The sequence below is a fragment of the Carlito syrichta genome, unplaced genomic scaffold (assembly GCF_000164805.1).
Source record: "Carlito syrichta isolate Samal-C Ts95f unplaced genomic scaffold, Tarsius_syrichta-2.0.1 Scaffold301673, whole genome shotgun sequence".
Lineage (NCBI taxonomy): Eukaryota > Metazoa > Chordata > Mammalia > Primates > Tarsiidae > Carlito > Carlito syrichta.
The window spans coordinates 667,858-692,992 of NW_007245769.1; the positions used below are offsets into that span (position 1 = coordinate 667,858).

At 35.9% G+C, this 25,135-nt stretch overlaps 1 protein-coding gene across 1 annotated transcript in view; it reads right to left on the reverse strand.

The window, feature by feature from the left end:
• LRP1B (LDL receptor related protein 1B) overlaps positions 1-25,135 on the reverse strand; it is a 1,912,798-nt gene that overhangs the window by 646,321 nt on the left and 1,241,342 nt on the right. Inside the window, exons 24-25 of the mRNA XM_008055101.2 lie at positions 16,768-16,965; positions 15,067-15,271 (exon numbers count right to left, since the gene is read on the reverse strand). Coding sequence (XP_008053292.1) covers positions 15,067-15,271; positions 16,768-16,965 — 403 coding nt within the window. The remainder of the gene's footprint in view (positions 1-15,066; positions 15,272-16,767; positions 16,966-25,135) is intronic.

Consider the following 25,135-nt stretch of genomic DNA (forward strand, 5'->3'; position numbering starts at 1 on the left):
AAAAAAAAAAAAAAAAAAAGAAAAGAAAAAAAATGTGTATACACATGCATATATATAGAAAGAGAAACAAAATATGAGTTTTAAAGGAAAAATTTCAAAGTCTTGCCAGCTATTAAAGAAATAAAGAATACTAACATCAAGATTTAAATGTTATAATAGCATGTATGTGAAGGTAGATTAGTATTATGAAGTAAGTATGAGTCCAAGCCATGAGAATATAATGCAAGTCAGGAGACCATAGGACTAGATTCATCATACAGAATGTGTCTTTAACAATGGGTTGAGGAGGGGGAGAGGAAGATGGCAGCCAAGCCAGTCAGACTATGGGAGTCCCAGTGTGAGTGAGTGTATGGAAAATTTTATGTACATGTGGGTGAGAGAGTAGGCGTGAGAGTAGCTGACTGAGTGAGGGCTTGGGACCAAGTGGCCAGGGCTCTCCTGGTGAAGCAGCTGGTGTCTCGGCTCTCAGTTTAGACCCTAGTGCTTCCCAGAACACAGAAGCTGAGTGCCAATTTTTTTTAATCAATAAAATCTTTCTGAACAGAAGATGCTGGGAGAAGCTGACTAAGTGAGGGCTCATGAGCAAGTGTCCAGGGCTTTCGGTGAGACAGCTGGTGCTGCAGCTGCTCTGCTTAGTTCCTAGTGCTTCCTGGGTTGCAGATGCCAAGCACCATTTTTTTAAACTAGCAAATGTCTTCCTGGGAAGAAGCTTTGGGGAGAGACTACCAGCTCCAGGTTCTGCTTCATCATTGCAGCAGGAGAGACTGCTGGCTCCAGGCTCTGCTACACCACTGCAGTTCCTGACTAGTCACTGGCAGCAAGGGCTGAGGAGGGAGCCCAGAGGCAGAGTTCCCCTTGAGAAGAGGGCATCCTGCCACCATCTTGAAAATGGGGCAGGAAAGTGCTCTGACTTGTTCACCATGGAGCAACAGATCCGATCTCTATGACCAGTGGATCAACTAGTCAGGGGTTGATCATGACCCAGAAGGAATATACTGAAAGCACAAACTTTGAAAGGAAAAGATGAGTGTTAAGTCTCAGGTGCCTCACCCCCTACCCTGATTCAGCCACGGGACAAAGGGTGTGGCCAAAAAAGGATGAAGAAGACCTCCAAAGAGATCAGTGGTAAGTCTGGGGCTGAACTAACCCCTTTCATCCCCAGCAATTATATGAACATCAGACCCAGGTGACTGGGTCACAACTGAGAAGGAAGAAACAAGGCGGAGCCTGGAATTCAGCCACAATAGGAGAACTCCACTCCAGGATAGGCCTGGCTGAAGCACCCCCTGTCAGTACCTGGGGAAGAGACAATTCCATATCTCCCCACCAGAAGGAATCCCCCTGACCATAAGAGAATGAGAAGAGAGGACTGCAAATCCACTCAGCCCCCACTGCCTCCTCCTCCTTCTCTGGTTCAGACTCTGGGGAGAAAGTGAATGAGGCCAAGCTTGCAGGAGACAGCAGAGGGGAGGGACAGCTGAAAAGAACAATTACGGAAACTGCCAGGTTTTCTTTTTAATTTTTAAAAAGTTTTTGCCTGTCTGTTAATTTTTCTAATTTTTAAAAGTATTTTTTCTTTGTGCATTAATGTGTACATGAGGGTTCAATCTGCATCACCCACTTTTTTCTCTTTATTTTATTTTTTTCTGTTTATGTGTGTATGTGAATGATTGAGTGTTCATCTTTCAGGCTTTTTTGGTTGTTTGCTTGCTTTTGCTATTTTGATTTTTTTCTCTTTTCTTTTGATTTAATGTGTGTGAGTATATGTGTGAGGGCTGAATCTGAATTTCTAATTTTTTCCCCCCATTCTTCCTCTTTTTCTTCTCCATTCATTTTGTGCTGGGTGCATGTGTATGTTTGGTTTTCTTGTTTTTTGTTGTTGTTATTTGTTTTGTTTTGCTTTGTTGTTATTCCAGTTCATTTTTGGTGTGTATGTGTTCGTGTATGTCTGTGTGTGTTCAACTGTTTTTTGCTTAGGTTTCTGCTGTCATTGTTTGGTGTTTCTTTTCATTTTTATTTATAAAAATTTTTGTCTGTCTTATTTCATTAACTTTTCTCTGTTCTCCTCATTGCTGTTACTGTGTCTTGGACTCAAGGGACATACATATTCAATGTGTCATACAGAGTTGTGGTGGGGAGTGATTCTCAGGGAACACATACCATGATCAGTGAACATTGTGATTTGCAAGTAGTTTCTGAATCCTAGCTTCCCATCTTCTACCTTATTCGACTTTCAAAACTGCAAGAGACACCAAAGCTCCCCACCCACCATCCCGTTTCAAAATAGAACAAATCCAGAGCCCAGATCAGAAAAGAATAGAGAGCTGAGCAGACATCAGAAGTGAAAGCCACTGACACTGAATACCAGAACTAAAGAGAAAAGAGAGAGATCTGTCACAAATGAGGAAAAACCAGGGGAAGACCAGAGGTAATTTCAAGTGTAACAAAGAGAAAACACCTGAAATTTCAGACATCAGATCCCAAACAATGGAAGTCACCAATAACTGGCCCCAGAATATGACAGGTATTAGGGAATGGGTGGAAAGAGTGAATAATACTCAAGAAAGTCAAGATGCTACAATGAAAGAACTTGTAACAGATTTTGGCAAAAAAAAAAATTTCATCCAGGAAATAAATAACAATATGGTAAGCATGGAAAGCAGAATTTATCTAACAGAAGAAAGAATCTCAGAACTTGAAGACCAGAACATGGAATTAGCCCGATCTGTAAAAATCAGAAAGAAAACTCAGAAAGAAAAACCAAAGCCTACAAGAGATATGTTATTATATCAAGAGGCTGAAACTATGCCTGATAGGTATCCCAGAAAAAGAAAAGAAAATGGAGAAAACCTTGGAGCAAGTATTTCAGGAGGTTATCTGAGAATTTATCCATCTCATCAGAAATGTGAACAGACAAACACAAGAGATACAGAGAACCTGCAAAAGACATCAAATGAGAAAACCAACCCCTAGACACATAGTAAAACACAAAGTAGGTACAAAAGAAAAAAATCCTGAAGACAGCAAGAAAGAAAGATTTGACTACCTACCGGGGAAAACCAATCAAAATAACAGCAGACCAGCTGGGCTCGGTGGCTCAGCCTGTAAACCCGCGCCTTTGGGAGGCTGAGGTGAGTGGATTGCCTGAGCCCGCAGGTTCAAGACCCACCTGGGCAGCAAGACCTCATCTCTACAATAAATCAAAAAATCAGCCAGGCTTGGTAGCGCATGCCTGTAATTCTGGCTACTTGGAAGGCTGAGGCAGAAGGATCGCTGGAGCCCAGCAGGTCAAGGCTGTGGTGGCCAGGAGCAGCCACAGCACTCCAGTCTGGGTGACAGAGTGAGACTCCAACTCAAAAAAAAAAAAAAAAAAAATAGCAGCAGACCTATTGGCAGAAACACTACAAGCAAGAAGAGACTGGAATCCAATATTCAAAGTCCTCAAAGATAAACAATTTCAACCAAGAGTTTCCTACCTTGCCAAGCTCAGCTTCATCAGTGATGGAGAATTAAAATCTTTCCCAGATATCCAATCCCTAAGAAATTATGCAGCTTCCAGATCAGCTCTACAAGAGATTCTTAAGCACAGAGGAAAGAAAAAAAAGAATGACCAGACACTTCCCAAGAGAACAGCAGAGCACAGAATCAACTGAGTACAGCAAAACAAGAAACTTGAAAACACACACATACATCAACCCCAAAACTAAAGCAAAACAAAACAAAACAAAACTTTATAAAAGCCTCATGATGGGAATAAACAATCACATTTCAATAATCAGCCTGAATGTGAATGGACTAAATACACTACTAAAAAGCCACAGAATAGCAAACTGAATAAGAAACCATGACCCAATTACTTGCTGCATTCAGGAAACTCATCTCACCACAAAGGACACACAAGTTCAAAGTTAGAGGGTAGAAAATGAAGCAAATGGATCACAAAAGAAGGGAGGAGTCATGAACTTACTATGAGACAAAGTGATCCTTGAGCTGTCAAAAATTTTTAAAAGACACAAAAGGACACTACATAATGATAAAAGGTATAATCCATTGACAAGAAATATCCATCCTAAGCATATATGCACCCAACACAGGAGTACCACCATTTATAAATCAACTACTAAGTAAACTAAAAAAAGATATTGACTCTAACAGTATTATAGCTGGGTACTTGAATACCCCATGAACAGCCCTAGATAGATCATCTAGGCAAAAAATCAACAAGGAGATTTGGAACCTTAACTTGACACTTGACCAAATGGACTTACTAGATGCCTACAGAATATTCCACCCAACAACCACAAAGTATACATTCTACTCAACACCACATGGAATATACTCTTAAATCAATCACATCCTCAGCCATAAATCAAGCATAAACAAATTCCATAAGGTTGAAATATTGCCATGCATCTTCTCAGACCACAGTGGAATCAAAATATCAATGAAATTTCCCCAAAGCCCACAAAGACATGGACACTAACAGCATGATGCTGAATGACAACTGGGTCAATACCAAATCATGACAGAAATTAAATGATTCCTGGAAACAAATGAAAATGAAGAAATCTCTTACCAAAACCTCTGGGATGCCATGAAAACAGTTCTAAGAGGGGAATTTATATCTCTATAGACACACATCAACAAAATGGAAAGATCACAAGTTAACAGCCTAACAAATCACCTAAAAAAGCTGGAAAGACAAGACCATCAAAACCCTAACTTTAGCAGAAGAATCCAGATCACCAAACTAAAAGCCCAAATACAGGACACAGAAGACAAAAATATCATAGAAAGCATCGACAAAACAAAAAGCTGGTTCTTTGAAAGAATTAAGAAGGTTGACAGATCCCTAACCAGAAAAACCAATAAAAAGAGAGAAAAAGCCCAAATAAACACAATCAGAAATAAAAAAGATCAAATCACAACTGACACCAAAAAATTACAGAAGGTTATCAGAGATTACTATGCACACCTGTATGGAAACAAACTTAATAACCTAAATGAAAAGGAGGACTTTCTGATGTCACACAACTTTCCAAGGTTGAAACAAGAAGACATTGAGACACTAAATAGACCAATAACAACTCAGGGAATTGACTCCGTCATAAGAAAACCACATACAAAAAAAGCCCTGGACTAGATGGCTTTCCAGCAGAATGTACAAGGAGGAGCTGATACCAATCCTATTGAAAATATTCCAGGCAATTGAGAAAGATGAAATTCTCCCCAAATCATTTTACAAAACTAACATCACACTAATACCGAAACCTGGTAAAAAGAGAACTACAGGCCAATATCCCTTATGAACATAGATGCAAAAATCCTCAACAAGATTCTAGCAAATCGGATCCAACACACATCTCATAAATGTAATTAAATACATAAACAGATGTAAAAACAAGAAACACATGATTATATCATTAGATGCAGAAAAAGCTTTGGATAAAATCCTTCTTGATAAAAATTCTCAAACACCTAAGTACAGAAGAAACATATCTCAAAATAGTAAGCACCATCTACAATAAACCCATAGCTAGCATATTGCCAAATGGACAGAAACTGAAAATATTTTTCATGAAAACCAGAGCAAGACGAGGCTGCCCACTATCACCCCCCCCCCTTGTTCAACATTGTGTTGGAAGTCCTAGCTAGAACAATTAGACAAGAGAAGGAAACCAGGTCTATCCAAATAGGAAAAGAAGAAGTTAAGTTATCCCTCTTTGCTGACAATATGATCCTATACCTCAAAAAGTCAAAAAAATCTGTCAAAAACCTGCTTGTACTGATCAAAGACTTTGGCAAAGTTACAGGGTACAAACTGAATGTGCAAAAGACAGTAGTATTCTTAAACACCACCAAAAGCAGGCAGAGAACCAAATACAAAGCACAATCCCATTCACAATAGCCATAAAAAAATGAAATACCTCAGCATCTTCCTAACCAGAGAAGTGAAAGACCTTTACAATGAGAACTACAAAGCACTGCTCAAAGAAATCCAAGAAGACACAAACACATGGAAAAATATTCCATGTTCATGGATAGGAAGAATCAACATTGTTAAGGTGTCCATTCTACCAAAGTCAATCTACAGATTCAACACAATACCCATTAAGTTACCAACATCATTCTTCTCAGATCTGGAAATGACAATACAGAAATCATATGGAAACATAAATGACCATGAATAACCAAAACAATCCTTAGCAAAAGAAACAAAGCAGGATGTATCACACTTCCAGACTACTTTACCATAAGGCCACAATAATCAAAACAACCTGTTATTTGTGTAAGAACAGTCATACAGTCCAATGGAACAGGATAGAGATTCCAGAAGCAAAGTCTCAATTTCTCAGCCAACTCATCTTTGACAAAGCCTCCAACAACAACCACTGGGGAGAAGAGAACCTATTCAGTAAATGGTGCTGGGAAAACTGACTGATGACATGCAGAAGATTGAAACAGGACCCTTACCCATCATCATACACAAAAATTAACTCTAAATGGATCAAAGACCTAAATGTAAAACCTCAAACTATGAGAATCTTAAAATGCAGGAGACACGATAATGGAAATTAGAACTGGCAAACAATACTTGATCAAAATCCCAAGTGCCTATGCCATAATAGATAAGATAGATAAGTGGGGCCTCATCAAACTTAAATGCTTTTGCAAAGCAAAAAAAAAAAACATCAAGAGAGCGGGGAGACAGCCTACAGAATGGGAAAAAATATTTGCCAAGTGTATATCTGACAAAGGTCTACAATATTTAGGATCTACAAGCAACTCACACATGCCAAAAGGAAAAAAAAAACAAACAGTCCCATTAAAAAGTGGGCAAAGGACATGAATAGACACTTCTCAAAAGAAGGTATACAGGCAGCTAACAGACACATGAAAAAGTGCTCTGCCTCACTAACCATAGGAGAAATGCACATTAAAACCACATTGAGATATCACCTAATCCCTATAAGAATGGTCATCATTAATAAAACAAACAACAACAGATGCTGGTGAGCATGTGGAGAAAAAGGAATGCTTTTACACTGCTGGTGGGAAAGCAAACTAGTGTAACCTCTTTGGAAAACAGTGTGGTGATTTCTGAAAGAACTAGAAATTGACCTTCCAGATGATGCTGCAATCCCTGTGTTGGGAATAGACCCAAAGGAACTCAAATCATTCTATAAAAAAGATACCTGCACACACATGTTTATTGCAGCGCTATTCACGTTAGCAAAAACATGGAACCCACCATACTGTCCACGGAAACTGGACTGGATTAAAAAAATGTGGTACATATACACAATGGAATGTTATGTAGCCATAAAGAAGAACAAACATATGGACTTCGCAGCAACTTGGATGGCTTTAGAGTGTGTCATACTCAGTGACCTATCACAGAAACAAAGAACAGAGTACCATATGTTCTCACTCATAAGTGGACCTTGAGCATTCATAATACTGTAAGAATGGGATTGGCAGTCGTGGGAAACTGTCAGGGGAGGGGTAGTGGGATTGGCAGTTGAGGGAAACTGCCAGGGAAGTGGGGAGCACACCTCATTAACAAGGTTACCTGCATAATGAACATTTGTATACCTAACATGGAATTGTAACTCATACCTTTAAAATTAAAAATTTTTTTAAAAGGAAAAAAAATGAGTTTATATTAATTATTTTGAAAATAATTTTTGTTTCACGGACAGCTTTGGTTTTATGTTTATGGCTTTAACTTTAGTTTCATAGCTTTCCACAGCCATGGCTGTGGTAAAAAAATTTTTTTAAATCCAAATTATTTACTGTTTGATCATGAAATATTTGAATAAATTAAATACATTGTGTGGAAAAGATAAAAAGAAACTAATATAACAGAAGACAATATATTGATAATTGTTAAAGATGTGTCATAGGTACAAGGGAGTTTATTATACAATTTTTTCTAATTTATGCATTTAAAACTTTCTGGAATACATGTTTAAAAGTGTGAGTAACTCAAAAATAAACACATAAATACAATTTTTAAAAATAGTGCTAGAGGAGATGTGTAAAATTTTATTGTGGTGATGTATTTCCGAAAAGATTAGTAGTTAGAGATAAAACTTTTGAATAAAAGACCTAGAAATATTAACTATCAGGAAATATTAGAATACAATTATTTATAAACAAAAAACCTCAAAATAATAATATGTTTTTAGTTAAATAGAAAATGAAACAACTTTAATTAATGTGAGGCTTGCTTGAAAAGAACTAGTAAGAGCCGGGCTCGGTAGCTTAGCCTGTAATCCCAGGGCTTTGGGAGGCTGAGGTGAATGGATTGCCTGAGCCCGCAGGTTCAAGACCTGCCTGGGCAGGTGAGACTTCATCTCTACAATAAATCAAAAAAAATTAGCTGGGCATGGTAGCACGCGACTGTAATTCCAGCTACTGGAAGGCTGAGGCGGAAGGATCGCCAGAGCCCAGCAGGTCGAGGCTGCGGTGGCTGGGAGCAGCCACTGCCCTCCAGCCTAGGAGACAGAGTGAGACTCCAACACACACACACACACAAATTTGGATGCACACTTTTTTCACAGGCAACAGGTTGTTATTTGTCAGTATTCTTTTAAACTTAATATTAAAAAATAAAATTTTAAGTAGGAAAAACTCAAACATAGTTTCAATCAAATTTATGGTGATATCATGACAAAGTTAAGTAGAGAGATTTGCAAGCTTAAAAAAGATAAGGAAAAATAATTCCTGAAAACAAACATAGTGAATTTAGTAATCATAGTTAGTCTATGAGTACTTGTGGATAAGCTACCACCAGACTTACATAAGACTGTAAATTTCACTCTACATTATGATAAAAAGGCTTCTGAAGCATCATCTTTTGCCTGTAAAACAAGTGGGAAATTGGTTTCTCCCTTGTAACTTTCTCCATAGTTAAGCCTTATATAATAGTGGCAAGTCCAACTTATAAGTCAGTGGCTTTGCAATTCTGCATTCTCTGCATTTAGGTTTACTAGAAATACGAAATATGAACACCAAAATATTCTTCCAATGGGAGGAAAATCTGACTTGAGACACTTTGATGCACTAAAACAAGTAATCTCTTCATTTCCTCACTAAATATAGCAATGTTAGGATGCTTCTTCAATAGTGATCATTGTGGTATTAATCTCTGAGCAATTTAAGTGGAAAATTTCCAACACATTTTATAAAATAACATGTTCTAGAATTAGTTACCCTAAAAATGTTCTTAATCTTGCCATAAGGCAGTTTATAATCAATCTTAAAAACTGATATCAAGTATCACTTTTATAAAATTCTAGGCACTCTTTTTGTATACTTTATAATGTAATATTTTGACAGAATCTTTTTCCCTATTACTTTCTTTTTATATGCTTAAACTGTATTAGCATTTCAATAACTACATTATTTCTTCAAGTATACAAAGGCTGAATATCTCTCCATATTGAATATATGGAAATGTTCAGTCACAATTGCTTTAAAAAAGAAAATACAGTGTACAGATTCGACAGTTCCTACTTTTATGGGTTAATCTGTATCTGGCTTCAGTTGGGTCAATGGACCATGAACAACTTGCACCATTATAGGCACAAAAGGGTCATCTATCAGGTCAAGCAGCAGAAGGTGAAAATGAATGATCTTGGAAAAAAAAAAAAAAAAGAATTACTTATCTACAATCTTAAAGTCTTCTGAAACCAACAATGCCATTAGTTTCATTTAGGAATATTACAGATAAGATTAAAATTTTATTTAGATGTCTCACTAATCTTCACAATTATGATTTCTGCTTTCACCAATGCAAATGTTGCAGCAAAGTTCAATTATTTTAACAAATAAAAACTAAATATTAGCAACGGAGTTGGAAGATACCATGTAGTAGTGCAAGAATAAAGGCAATGAAAGTTCAAGAACTGGAGTGAATATCCTGTAGATTCCAAACTCCCTGGTGCTTGTTACTCCCTAAAAATAAGTTTGCAGTTTAAAGGGGATTCATGTACTCTTTCAGGTCACCTTAGCAATAAGTGCATTACCTTAAAATGAAATGAAAGAAAAATGGCTCCACCCTAAGACTCTCAATTTACCTTCTTGGAATAATTTATCACTTGGAAGACTGGGTCAAAATTCAGAATACTAAAGGAATGTGGCATGATGACAGATATATTTTATAGCATAAAATAAAGGTTGGTGGAGTCTATGCTGGGGAAGCAAAGTAGTCAATTAAAAACAATTTTATTTAGCATAGGTAAAAAATGGTCACAAAACCTTGATTGCTGTAGAAACCTCATACAAAGTAATTGTGTTTATGGGGCTAGTGTGGCTTTTTTTTTTCTCAACCATGCTGAGGGAGCAGAGGCTAGCTGCAAACTTTCTTTTCATTAGTTACTGCAAACAAAGTTTATAGTACTATTAGCTGTCCTTTACCGTATTCTTGGTACTTTAGCATATTTTCTTGAGTTCCTGTAATTTGTATGTAAACAAAATCTATTCATATGCATGTATTCACTTACTTAACAAGCATTTACTGAGTACAAGATATATACTAAGAGTCTCCTTGGAGAATTTTATATACATGAAAACAACTTCCCTTCCCAAAAAAAAAAACTTGCAATTTAGTTGGAAATATAACAGTATTTATACAAGTCATATTTCTCAATAATTATTCAGTGGATTTTACCTTAAAGTAAAAAAAATTTCTGAAGAAATTTAAATATCATTGGAGTTTCTATCAATGATGATTCATAACTTCCTTATATATTTCATGAATAATTTGAGAAATAAGAGACAAATTTGTATTTCTAAACATAAATTATTTTTCTGTGTTGCTTTTCTTATGCTAGCTTGGTTCCACTGTTCAGTGTGTTTTGTATATATGTATGTGTGTGTGTTTTGTTCCTATGTTCTAAGCCTACATTATAAGAGGTCCAATATTTAAAATACTCTCAGAACTTTTAACCAAAATATCCAATAAACCTGAAAATATTTTAATATCTGCACAGAATGTATGGAGTTTACATAAGCCATATCTTAATCATATCAATCTCTATAAAATAACTTTTAACAATAAAAGTTCAATCAAACCATGACACCAAAACCTGTCAACTTTTCAATTAATTCTTAGAGTTGGATGAATTAGTACTGTTATTTGAACTCTGGTCATTTGTGACATGAACAATTTTATGTGTTATTTTCTCACCCTGATTTATTATTATTTTATTATCAATGTAATCATCTTAATTTGAGTCACAATTTCATAGCAGCAATTAATGACAGAAGGCATCAATTCTCTCAGAAGCATTAACGGGTTTTCTGTACTCACTGTCTTTCTGTACTTTCAGTTATTAGAGGGTGTTTTACTTCTGGGGATTCCTTTATGTCACTGAAATAGTATTTGTTATTTTCATTTAAATATCATTTGTAGGTTGAATGTCTGTGTTTCTGTTTTCTCTTTTTTTTTCCCCTCTCAGGTTGAATATTTCCCAAACTGAGATAATAAGTTTATCCTAAGCACTGTTAGTACACAGCTGTAGACGCTGAAGCATCAACTCTCAAATCTACTACTTTGTTAGCTCAGGCTATTTTCAAAACTTTCTTGCACCCGGTTTTTTGTGTTTGTTTTCTTTCTGTGCCATTTATTGTAGTACCCGAATCCTGAATTCGAGAGACCACCAAAGAACCAGCTCCGATACAAATCACACGAGGGTCTTTATTCAGGCTCAAGTCTGGGCTCACGTATGTAACCGGCGCAGTGGTACAGGGACAAGAGCCCCGACCTAGTAGAGCAAGTAGTTTATATACACAGTTACGAGGGAGGGACTGGGCGTGACTGGTTTTTCCTAGGCTTGAGACATTATCCAATTAGAAGAAGGCATGACGTAGAAAACCAAGTCCAAGGACCTTGCATAATTAGTTCTCAATTAGGTCCACGGTGATGTCAGGGGACAGGAGAGCTTGAGATTGGTGGATTCGTTTTTGATTTGCGTGGGCGCGGGCTCGGATACCCGTGATTGACTACTAACGGCTACACCGGCAGAGTGGAGTTAGTTAAGTCATCTGGAATGTTAGATAAGCTGCGGTTTACACAGTCACTGTGTCTGTGCATAAATCAGCCCAGGCATACAAGCAGGTTTGAAATAACGCAGAGCCCACCAGAAGAGTGGCTGGTGCCACAGAGCCCACCATAATTCAAGCAAAGGAATGTCCAGGAGGGACTTATTGCTTAACATTTACACACTGCCAGCAGTGGTTGCAGAAGCAGAAGAAGCCGGTTATTTTAATTAACATGGTTATTATGGGACAAACAAAAACGTAACAAAGTTCTAAGTACAAACACTGTAAACATTTTGTAAGTTTACAGTCACAGTCAGGCACCTTACATATGCCTAGTCTTATGGGGTTTGAGGTAGGGATTTATAAAATACAGTGAACGTGGGGTAGGAATTCATACAGTAAACATTCCTTTTATAGCAAGTATGGTTCTTTTGAGTCTTTCATTATAATTTGGGAGCACTCACATTTCTTTTCTCATGTTGGTTGTATATGCTAGGATTACACTGTCTCCAAGACACTGCTTTATCTTCATTTAGAAAGTTTCTCATGCATATAAGATGCTGGTATAATTTAGATCGGTCTGATAGGTGAAAACTTCCCATCAGTAGTTGTTCCACTGAGGATGAAATCCCTGTTGATAATGCGCTAGCATCTTTGTGGGAAGCATAGCATCAGGACCAACACCTGCTTTTACATCAGAAATAGACAGTTGAAAAATAAGGGCACTTCTCATTAAAAAGAGCTCGGTCTTTTCCTGGCCAATTGTTATTACAGGGTATAATGAGTGAAATGGCTAAAGTGTAGGCTGTATAAACTAGAGAAAACATCTCCAGGCTAAGAGAAACAACTACTAGCTCTTTGTTACCAGATCTTCCTGTTTTACAAAAGAAGCTGGAAATTCAGGGTTTTATGTAAAATCTCTCAATTTTTTGAATGTTGGCAACTAATACAGGTAAATTTAAAACACTGTGGAAAATAAAGCAAACACATAAATGAGGATTGCCAATTTGGAATCCTTGCTCTAGACATGCTAACTCACCCCTTTGGTTTCTGAGTCTGAATTGAGGAAAAGGAAAATACACATGCTTCCCAGTCTATTGACTTCTGAACCTTGGGCATAGATCAGAGCAAAAGCCAGAGACTGAGGCCAGGAAGATGACTTAAAGCACCATGCTCACTTTTCTCTCTTCTGTATCTCACTGAACTTCCTCCTGGCTCACACTGTGTCTCATTGTATTACTTAAAGGTAAAGAGCCTCCCCATCCTCTGTCTCCCCACCCCATCCACCATCCTCCACCCCCACCCCACCTGCCAAAAAAAACCTCATTTCTTCTGTCCTTTAGACTTGGCAATGGCTTTGAATTTACAAAACAATTACTGAATCAATCAATCAATCATCAAGAGGACTAAAAAAGTATTTTAACAAATCAGTTGCATATCATTTCCCATATATATATTATCTCCTCAAAAAGAACCAAATGGGAAATATATTACTATCCTGATTTATAGAAGAGAAAACGGAAATCTAAGGGAAATTAACACACTTGATTCCTCTAGAGTATAAGTGACTGGGCAGGATCTGAATCCAATGTCTCTCTTCTGTTCCTCTATGAAGGAACACACAAGGGAACAGCGGGCAGTAACATGAGTTACTCAGTGTTTAACCTAGTTACCCAGAATCATGTACTTTGTCTTTCAAACTTCCCAATAGTCAATATCTCACCACTGGACTCCTTCAAGCTTATTTAAATTTCCTTTTAAATGGACTCCAAGAACATACAAAATAAATAAAGGGCAAGGCAGTTAACATCTGTGACTATTTAGAACAAAGACTGGCCCTGTGGTTTGCAATCATTAGAAACAATTACAGCATCTCTTTGGCAGGGCAAAGAGAAATTCATTAAATTACTGCTTTGAAAAAGAAATGCAATAGCTTCCAATAGGGCCTAATGCCCATATTTTAAAAAAACAAAACAAAACAGAAAACCATTTCCAGCCTCTAAAAGTACCTACCTAAGCAATTTTATGACCAAACTTGTGATAATAAACTAGTTGAAAGGTGATACCTATAGAAACTTAAAAGAAACTTCACTTACTCTTAGTTTAGTCTTTTTGACTCAGCATTCGGACATTCTACTGCAGGTCAAGTGGAAGCCTACCCCACCCCCTTAGCAAATCTCTACCAGGTGCAAGACAAGGACAGGGCCATAAAAATGATAATAAGACCACCTATGGTCAAGGAATTTGTGGATTGTAAATGTCTCTTTCAGGAAAAACCCCTTTAAGACCCAAGTTAACCTAATCAGCCCTTTGGGACCTGCATGACTCAGACAGACCCCACCAAGGCAGCAATCATGTAACTAACCCACTCTTCTGCATGCTGTCCATCACCTGACATGAGTACTTGCACTTGCCTACCCCTTCGTGACGACATGAAACAGGCCAGCACCCAATCACCTTAATGATTTTCCCCCATCAAGGGGGGGAATGGTTAAAAGGACTCAATCACAAACAGCCATCAGCCATGGCCTTGCTAGACTCTGGTGTGGCCATGTGCTCTTTAAGTTATGGCTGTTGCCATGCTTCCTGGTTTTGGCCTCCTCCCCACCTTGGGGAGGTGAATCTTCTCTCTCCCTTTTCTTTCTCTCTCTAATTTACTTTTAAGTAAACTATATTTTAACATCTAACTTCTGTGCAATTCTTTGTATCTTCCATTCGTCATCGGATCACACTCCAGAAGGCCACATGTGGGAAGTGATTTCTTTTTAAATAAATCTTTCTTTACCTCTTTGTGTTGCAAATCTTTGTGTTACTGGGATCTCTGGTTACCGATGCTGTACCCCCTCTGGACCCTCTGTACCTAACACTAGTTGTTATATATACAGCTACAAATACACAGAATAAGCACTTTGACTTATAATTTATCAGATAATAGAATTCAATGTTAATTGAATTTAAAGGTTTTGTTTTTTTTTTAAACGACAAAGAGAATCTGTAAAAGGTAAACTTCTTTACCCATATCTTGGATCCAAAGCAATGGCCCTAGGGTGTTCCATGGCTCCTGCTATCAGTGTGGTTCTTAGGGAACCATCTAATTTGGCCACTTCGATTTGGTCCAGATTGCTGTCTATCCAGTATATGTTGCCTGCTATCCAGTCGACTGTCAGGCCTTCTGGGGTAGCCAGACCATGCTCCACAACCACTTCAATCGCACTGACACCTGCAAAAGAAGGAAAACCAGTACATGTACCTATCAAGGAATATGCTAAGAACAAAGGAGAAACAAAAGAAAAAGTCTACTTGTGATCGGCAGTACAAAGTACTTAAATGTTATTTCAGCTTTGAGAGATACAATGCAAAAGTGTTAAATGATACAGAGAAAATTAAGAAGTTCAATATTTAGAATCATTAACCTTCCCCACAAGAAGACTTTAATCTAGTAAATTCTTTTAGTAGTAGTAGAATACAATTTTTTAACTCTGAGGCTAATAACAACGTTGAGGTTGCAAAAAAGTTATTTCTTGTTCCTGACTTTTTAGGCAGAATAAAGGACTTTGAAACAATAATGATATGTTGGTTGAAATCAGTGCAATTTAATTAAAATGTTCATCTTCAAGGGTAGAATAAAAGTAAAGAGAAAAAGTCCACCTGGAGGCAACATGCTTTGCAGCTAATCAGCACCCTCTCTTCTCTTTTTGCAAGCATAACAGATAACATAAGATAACATAGCTATTACTGTATTTAACCTTCACAAAAATAAGTCCCAGATCACATCCCTTCCTCCCATAGGACTTTCAGGCTATATCAAGAATGTAAATAAGAGAAACAAACATTAGTGTGGTCTGAATAAAAGCAAGCAACTTCATTAAAGTTCATCAATATTCTTATTTATCTACTACATAATTTCTTTTATGATATTTTGAAATTTCATTTTAAAAACCTTCTCTAAGTCTCCAATAAGTTTGTAACATGGTTAACAAAGTAGTGGTTTTTGTTATGCATTTTAACAGCATGTTTTTAAAAATAGTTAACCAACTAATTTCATGGATCTAAATCTATCATTTTAAATCAGTATCATGATCTACGACCCAAGACACACATCACAATTCTATTGTGTTTAAATATTATCATTTTTCAAAATTGCAAAGGTGATTTAGAGAATTAACAATTTGATAGAAAAACCTTGCCCTTGGAATGTTACACAGGTGTAACATTTCAAGAGACCTATTATATATATTTATGTCAAAGTCTTGCTACTTAAGAAAGGCCTCACTTAGACAAAATAGATAAGTCAAGTTATGCTAAAAAATAATTAGCTCATGCCGTTAGTCTTTGTAACAATGTTCTCATTAGTTTTTTGAATTATGCTGAAAAATAGTAATAAAACAAATTATTTTAACTTTCCCAAAATTTGACTACTGGCATGTAGCAGACAGATTTCTTTTTGTAAATGAATTTCTTTATCATAAGTCCATTAAAAAGTCTACAGTTTAAAATGGTGTGAATAGAATGGGTTTCATCACTCTCCTCCCCACATATTCCCACATATATGCCTAAAATACCTGGTTTCACAAATCCAAGGGAGGAGATAAAGAACTAAAGGTCAAAGATTAGTCAAAATTTATTTGATTACAACATGTATTTTCGGATTGTTGTCATGTTTTTGAATTTCCAGTTAAAAGGTAACTTGTTTAAGCAAAATTGTAAAGTATGTACCTCCACTTTCAGAAAGCTTGCCCCGGTATATTCTGTCTTCTACAACATCTGTCCAATAAAGTAAACTTTGATTGAAGTGGAAATCAAGTGCTATTGTATTTCTCAATCCAGGAACAAGCAGACTATAGTCTCTTTTATGAAGATCAATCCTTCTGATCTCATGACGAATAGAAAAGATGATGAATGCTTCAAAAGGATCTGAAATTCAATGTATATTTCATAGGTTTATGAAAACATTTATATGCTTTGGTAAGTGGAACAAAATGTTGTAGTCAAAGTCCATTATTTAAAAGTATAATTTATTGCAGAATTCTCTGTCATTAAGGGAGCAATTTTTTTTGATTTCAAAATTTAAAAGAAACTTGAAAAACTTAGGTTTATGTGTACTCATTAGAATAAGATATTAATGTGCTCTTATTTTTTGGATTTGTATACACCTGATACTGATGAAAGAATACAAGAATTATTGCAAGAAAAAGACAACATGGGAAATTTTCTGTTTTCTTAGAATTTAAGCTGACAACCCAAAGCTCAGAAACATCACCCTAGGAATTGCTAAGTGTTGGTTAAAACTAGCATTACTACTCTGAGTCTATCACTTATACAGATCTATAGAGTAGAAATAGCCAACAACATAGGATTTCTATGAAGAGTTGTTGGACTTATAGTTAATGGGTGCTTCTCCTAAGAGAGACGATGGTAGCTTTCTTCACAGTTCAAAACAATCATAACTGTACAATTCCCCACTATTTTTCAGCCCAAATCAGGCCTGATTGGAAAGAAAGAGAAGAAGCTTTGAATAGAAGATTAAAGTTTCTTTTTTAGATGTTTGCTTCTAAAAGAATGTTTCAAAACCCAAAGGTTACTAAAATTATGTCATCATCTCAAAAACGTAGCAAACCTTATACGATTATTGTGAGACATACTGATATGACAGGCATGAATTCAGTTCTTGAGAGAAGAACACAAACTCGCAAATGTTTCTTGTTTCCATGTTAGTGCCACGCTTTGTGCACTTTTCTTAAGAAAAAACAATTTTCCTATTTCAAGTCTAGGCAAATCCTCTGACTATGGGCTGCCATAATCATTCCTATTCATAGTGATTGACCCAGGGCGTGGATGTGAGACCTGAGTTAGGCTAACAGGTTTGGAAACTTCCAGAAAAGTTTACAAGCTGATGATAAAGATTTTCTTTGTTTATTTTGTTTTACCTATGATCACAGATCTTTAAGTCTAGTGTGGCCAATGTTCATGTTTTTGTAGTTCGAATAAACCTGCTTGTGGTACTGTAGCAAAAGAGAAAAAATAAAAATAAACTGGCAAAGAATGAAGCAGAAAAGACCTGGAGAGAGACTATATCCTAAGGATATTCAAATACTTAGTTCCAATTATCCCTAAGACTAATTCATCCCTGGAAAATCCCTGCATGTTTTCTATGCTTGGAATATATAATACAACACATTTAAACTGTATTTATTCTACTTAATTTGAACTGGGTTTTTGTCAACTGCAGCTAGGTTTACATTCCTTATTAATCTCACATCCTCAAAGAAGTCTTTCCTGATCAGTTACCTAGTAATGGCCAGTCTCCATTATTTTAGATCTCCATAGATAACCTATTTATTCTCTTTGAAGTATATTTTAAAAATCAATATAATTGTTTATTATCTCTCATCCTCACTAGACAGTAAACTCCAAGAACACAGAGATCTTGTCCGTATTGCTCATCACTATATTCCTGACACTTGTATCAGAGAAATACATTATTATTGTTATTATTATTATTATTAATTATTTTAGAAAACAGGACTTATTGAGAGGACAGAAAAGCTCCCCCAGGGTGAAGGGTCTCGAAGGGGTTGCCCAGGGAAAGACATTATTAAAACCAAGTCTTAGATTCAGAAGTGTGCTAACCTAGTCTGCTCCTGGTGTGGGGAAATCATCTTTTTTACTGGATCTAAACCTGCTTTAAGAAGCTCTGCCCAGCACATTAAATAAATGTGTTTTGAATGATAGATGTGAAAAACTGAATTGATCTTAGACTGGCTGACAGCTAGCATGGGAGAAAATCCAAGCAAGGGAGAGGACCATACCGTGATCAGTAAGAACCACCTACTTGACTTGCAACTGACTACAGAGAGTAAGTGAGCCCAGCCAAGACCACAACTGCTCTGAAGACCTGTAGACTTATGAACAAAATTATGCATATTGCTGTGATTACTTAGGTATTACAGTTATTTATTGCAAAGTATTGTGGTGTTTATAACATCCCTGTGACAATAGCTAACTGATACAATATATATTTTGAACTAGTACAAAATAACTAGCTCCAAATAGTGCCCAATAAAACAAATATTCACAAAATTAAAAAATCCAGATTTTAGAATGTTTAAAGTAAAAACAAAAATTTGTATTGGATGCACAGTTGTTTAAAAGAAATAGTACCCATTTTTGGATTAGCTCTTACATTAGTTCTTTGATACAGTTTGAGTGAATTTTTATATATATTATGAGATAGGTTCCAACACTATTCAACTGCATGTGAAAATCCAGTTTCCTCAGCACCATTTCTCAAGAAGACAACTTTCTCCTACTGACAAATGTTGGAAGAATATACCTTAGTGTATAGCCATATACCTTAGTAAACTTCAACTGGGCAATGGTTGCTTGATTATGACACCAAAGCATAAACAACAAAGGGAAATAATAAATTGAACGTCACCAAAATTAAAAATGTTTGTGTTTCAAAGGGTATTATAAAGAAAGTGAAAAACAACCCTTTAGAATGGAAGAAAATATTACTGAAACATACATATGATTAAGGATATGTAACCAGAATATGTAACAAATTATAGTTCAATCATAAAATTTTAAATAGCCCAATTTCAAAATATGAACACGATCTCAACAGGCATTTCTCCCTGGAAGCTATGAAAACAGCCAATAAGCACTTGAAATGATGTGCAGTAGCATTAGCTATCAGGCAAATGCAAAACAAATGAACAATGAAATATTACTTCATAGATGTGTACATTTGTACATGTAGACATCATAAGAGCATCACTATAACATAGTTCGACACAGCAAAATGCTAGAAACAACCTTAAAAACCATACTAAAGAGTGGACTCACAAAACTGTCATCTTTTTATACAGTAGAATGCTATACAGTACTTAAACCTAAAAATCATATTTGTAAATTAAAAAGACTAATTATTCATAGGTACATAATTTACAAGACATGCAAATTTAAAAACACAAACAATATTACATGCTGTTTAAGAACACAAGCTATGACTGGGTGCGGAGCTTGTGCCTGTAATCCCAGCACTTTAAGGAGGTGGAGGACCTGAGTCCCAGGATTCAAAACCAGCCTGGGCAACATGACAAGACCTCATCTCTACAAAAAAATAAATAAATAAAAATTAGTCTGGCATGGTGGCACGTGCCTGTAGTTCCAGCTACTTGGAAGGCTGAGGTGGTAGGATCACCTGAGTTCAGCAGGTGAAGGCTGCTGTGGCCGTGAGTATACCACTGCACTATAGTCTGGGTGGCAGACTCCACTCAAGAGAAGAAAACAAGCTATATTGATGGAACAGATATACCAAATTCACAAAAGTGGCCACCTCTGGGGATGGAGGAATGCACACACACATGACTTCAAAGTTATTTAATGCTTCATTACTTCTAGAAAATGATTTAAATCATGAATGACAATTTCTAAATATTTTAAAATACTGGTTGCAAATATATCACTTCCACTGTTTTCAAACATGTTTGAAAAAGTTCCTGATAAAATGAAAAGTAATTAAAGACACATCTTGTTTTCTTTGAACAATGGTCTTTACATTAATTATCTTATTTAAACTTCTCAAAGACTTATCAAGTTCTTGTACTTATTATAATCATTTTGTGTTCAGGAAATATTTGTTTCATAAACATTTACTTGATTATGTTTGACTAAAATAAACCAGTTTATCAAAGATCAATAATCAAAGTGCCAATTTTCAAATTCTTTCATATTTGAACTCTTAGTCTACATAACTTCTCCAAGTACCTTTATGATTTCTGTTGACTTATTATATTATTTCCCCTTTGAGAGAATAAAGCTGTAATGAATAATCTGTCATTTCATGAACTAATGAGAAATCATGAAGATGGAATTTTAAAACCCCAAGTTTTACAATGGTTTTTACTTTAATCAAAAGAAACCCTGTAGAAAATATCTGAAGATAAAACACGATGCAGAATTTTTTAGTTTGTTTCCATTTTGACATAGCTATATTAGATTTTTTCGGGCAACTCGATTTGGAATGAATATCAATAAAATATGAAGTAGCCATCCATTTTTACTGTCTTTTAACAGTACTTCCAGTATACTAGCTTCTGTCTCATAGATGAGTGAATTTAACAGCTCAAACATCATGTTCTTAACATAGGAGTGACTTGAAATTTTTCTGCTGTAGCATATTATAAGAGATGACATATGCAAAGAAGGTTGCAATTTACATTTTTATAGTGACAAATTTCATGTTTACAAGTGTAGTGCATCACAAGCAACTCTTAGAAAACAGTTAAAATTTGTAGCCTTCTATCTACAATTTTCTTTCATTTTCTCTTAGTCCCACTACAGATTCACAGAACAATTTTTACAAGACAAAATATGAAAGCAACAGATAAGCTGTCTACGAAATAGATTCCCTCTATAGGTCCTTTCAGGGTAAATTGCTATTATAGCCACACAACTAACAATTCTATGTGAAATCTCCTGATTCTTTATCATATATATAATATTATCAAACAAAAAGTGATTTACCATTACAATGTTTTCTCTCTGGTTATTTTAGCGTTTTTACTGTCTTTTCTGTTCTTACATTTAAGAATTTATTTGAATTTCTCTACTCCACCATCAGTTACATTTACTTAACACAGTAAAAATTTATAAAGTGGTAAATGGTGTATCATTTCTCTGGCTCAATATATATTATTACTTCCTTTCTTCCATTCCTCCAGCTATAGTCATATCAGGAGTGAATGATAGACAAATGTTACTAAAGTATAATATACATGCAGGCAGAGGGAGGAGAATCTATGAAATGAAAGCCAGGATAAACTTTCAAGTATTATTCAAACTTGTACATTTATAAGAGTATGTCATTAGTTGTCCATCAATTTTTGGGGGGTCAATCTTTTTGTTTCTCTTCCCTTACATTTGTAAATCATTCTTTCTCAAAAATTTGTAATTTTTTTTCTTAATGGTTATGTTTTGTATTTTAGGATAAAAAAACCTCATCGGTTATTTTCATTAATAAGTGGTAGGAATCTGGATTTGGGATTTGGGGATTGTGTGTGTGTGTGTGTGTGTGTGTGTGTGTGTGTGTGTGTGTGTACGAGTGTGACAGAAAGAGAGAAAAGGGAGAAAACTCATGGGATAAGGGGGTGAAGCAAAAGGAACTTTGAATTTTTAGGACATAGCTCAGTATCTTTTACTAGTTGTATCTACTAAGTATTTTTTATTACATAGATGAATACATGATAATTGTAAGAATCAATAAATGAATATTAAACCCAGAAGACACTAAATGTGAAAGAGATACAATTTACGATGGGAAGAAAAATTTAAAAAAGAAAGAGGAATTGTTCAACAAAGGTCATAATGTATGAATTAATAAATGAAAGAATGGAAAAGATATTTGAAATATCTAAAGCTTAGAACATGTAGATAATTCCTACAAATAAGAAAGGTCAGTAATCTTATTAGATAAATGATCAAAGGAAATTAAGGAATACAAAAGCCTAATAAGCATATGGAGAAGAGCTTAAACTCATAAAAAAGAAGTAAAAAGAAAAATATAAACCAAAGCAATGATATATTATGTTACTCCTATATACTATGGGGGAAATAGTAGACAGCTGGGTAACTTTGAGAGCTACCAAGGTTTACACATCTGTAAATTTAGGAAGTGTACACAGGTGGACTGTGTAACCATTCTGAAGAGCAATTGCTTCTACTTAGTCATAGCAAATATAAGCACATTCTATGATTCAGTAATATTAGTCCTAAAGGATTTTTCGTGCAGATCTACAAAAATATGGTTAAGTGTATATCTATGAAAGCATTATTTGTGCTGGCAGTTAGGAAAAATTTGAGTGTAGTTATCTGGCCGAATGAACAAACCAAAAAGATGAGTACCGGCTATCTGATGCTACATAGTGATTGAAAGTAATAGATTAGCTGTGCACATAACACAGGTCATAAAAACAGTGATAACTAAAAATGGTCAATGACAGACTATACTATATATGACAATATCATTTATATAAATTTAAAATGTAGGCATGCATAAAACAACATATATTTGAAAAGAAAACAGGTCAGTTGTCTCACGCCTGTAATTCCAACACTTTGGAAAGCCAAAACTAGAGGATTGCTTAAGGCTAGGAATTCAAGATCAATCTGGGCAACACAATGAGACTCTGTCTCTTCAAGAAAAATGTTAAAAAGAAAATACGTGAACCACATTAAAGTGATTTGCTCTGCAGACAAAATGGAGGAAGAGAGGTAGACTTTAATGAAAAAAGTAAAGAAATAAAGAGAAAGGGAGGGAGGAAACAAGAGACAGAAAATTCTTATATATACCAATTAAAACATTGTGCCAGGAAATGAGAAGTGTAATTAATTCAATTGTTCATGCATGATGTGCAAATGATAACGAGAGAGATAAAGGAGATAATAAATATAAGAAAGTAAAAGGCCCAAATACTTACAACAGAGGAAGTTTTTACATTCAATAAGCATTTGCTGCAAACATTTTTATATGTTTCATTAGGAATGTAAAATAATTTGGTTCAATCCAAGCTTTTAAGGACGTTCGGGGCCCGGCTCAGTGGCTCACGCCAGTAATCCCAGCACTTTGGGAGGTGGAGTTGAGAGGATTGCTTGATCTCAAGGGTTTGGGTTTGAGAGACCAGCATGGGCAACTTGGAGAGACCTTGTCTCTACAGTACATAAAAACAAAATGAGCCAGGAGTGGTGGCTGAGGAAGGAAAGAGTGCCCGAGCCCAGAAGGTGGAGGTTGCAGTGGTGGTGACCGTTCCATTGCACTCCAGCATGGGCAACAGAGTAACACTCCAAGTCAAAAAAAAGGAAAAAAAAGTTTGGGTAGAAGTGGTGACAGGAGCTCACAAAACATAACTATTCCGAGGCATCATGGGAGTGTATGGTGCACACAGCACAGAGAAGTGACCTGGATCTTTCCAGTAGCTGTAAAAGCCCTTGCTTTGGAGTCAGGAGGAATAAAGTTCAAAACCTCTGTGCTAACATCTCTTATCCACAGGACTTTGGACAAATGAAACAACCTTTTTGTCTCAGTTTCCACAGGTTTAAAATCAGAATCTTAAGGATATCTATCTGGTTCCTTTGCAGCAATAAATAAATTACAATATTTTAGATGTCAGAGAAATGATAGTTATTAACAACATCACAATAATTAATCCGAAGAAACTATTCATAGAGGAGGGAAGCCTTGAAGAGTGTAAAGGATTCAAGTTTCCAGGGAGAATGTAGAGGATACTATCATACTGAAAAGTCATAGATAATAGTAAGTAGAGTACATGAAGGGGATAATTAAATAAAGTGATATACACAAAAATGCTTTACATCCTAAATCATGCATTTATTGTCATTACTAATGATGAAAACATTATGTCCCTGGAGTGGAAACCCACAGTGGAGGATGATGAAACCCCAGGTGGGAGAAGGAAACTAAACAAGAATGAAGAAGGCCCTGAATAGCTGGCAGAAGGATTTGAGGTTAATTTAACTGATAATAGAGAGCAACTTTAAAATTGTATATGGAACTGACAGATAAAAGTGTCATTTCATTAAAATAAATAAAATAATGGCCAAGCAGATTATAAGGTCCTCTACAGCTTCATTCCCCAGATCTCTCCACTTTTATTTCTCGCTACTCCCCAAGGTAGTTCATCTGCTCGTCATCATTTCATTCGCCACTATATGTCTCTCCCCTTTCTATTAATTTTCATTTTCTTGGATCTGGGTTTTCTTGTCTCTTTGTCAATAAAAATACTACGTTTTTTTTTTTTCAAGTTTCAATAATCTTCTCTTCCAAACTGGAGAAACCAGATGAGTATATATATTCACATATTCCAGAGAGAAGACTGTCACCTTCACTAGAACATATGTATCTCCTGGCCTGTGCTGTTGGACAGATGCTACTTAATTGCAGGAGAGCTGAATCCAAGACACACTGTGGAGGAAAAATGAGGATGTGAAGAGAGAGGGTAGCAAAGAAAGAAAGGTCAAAGATAAATTGAAGTTGTGACCTTTGAAGACCCAAATCAAATTG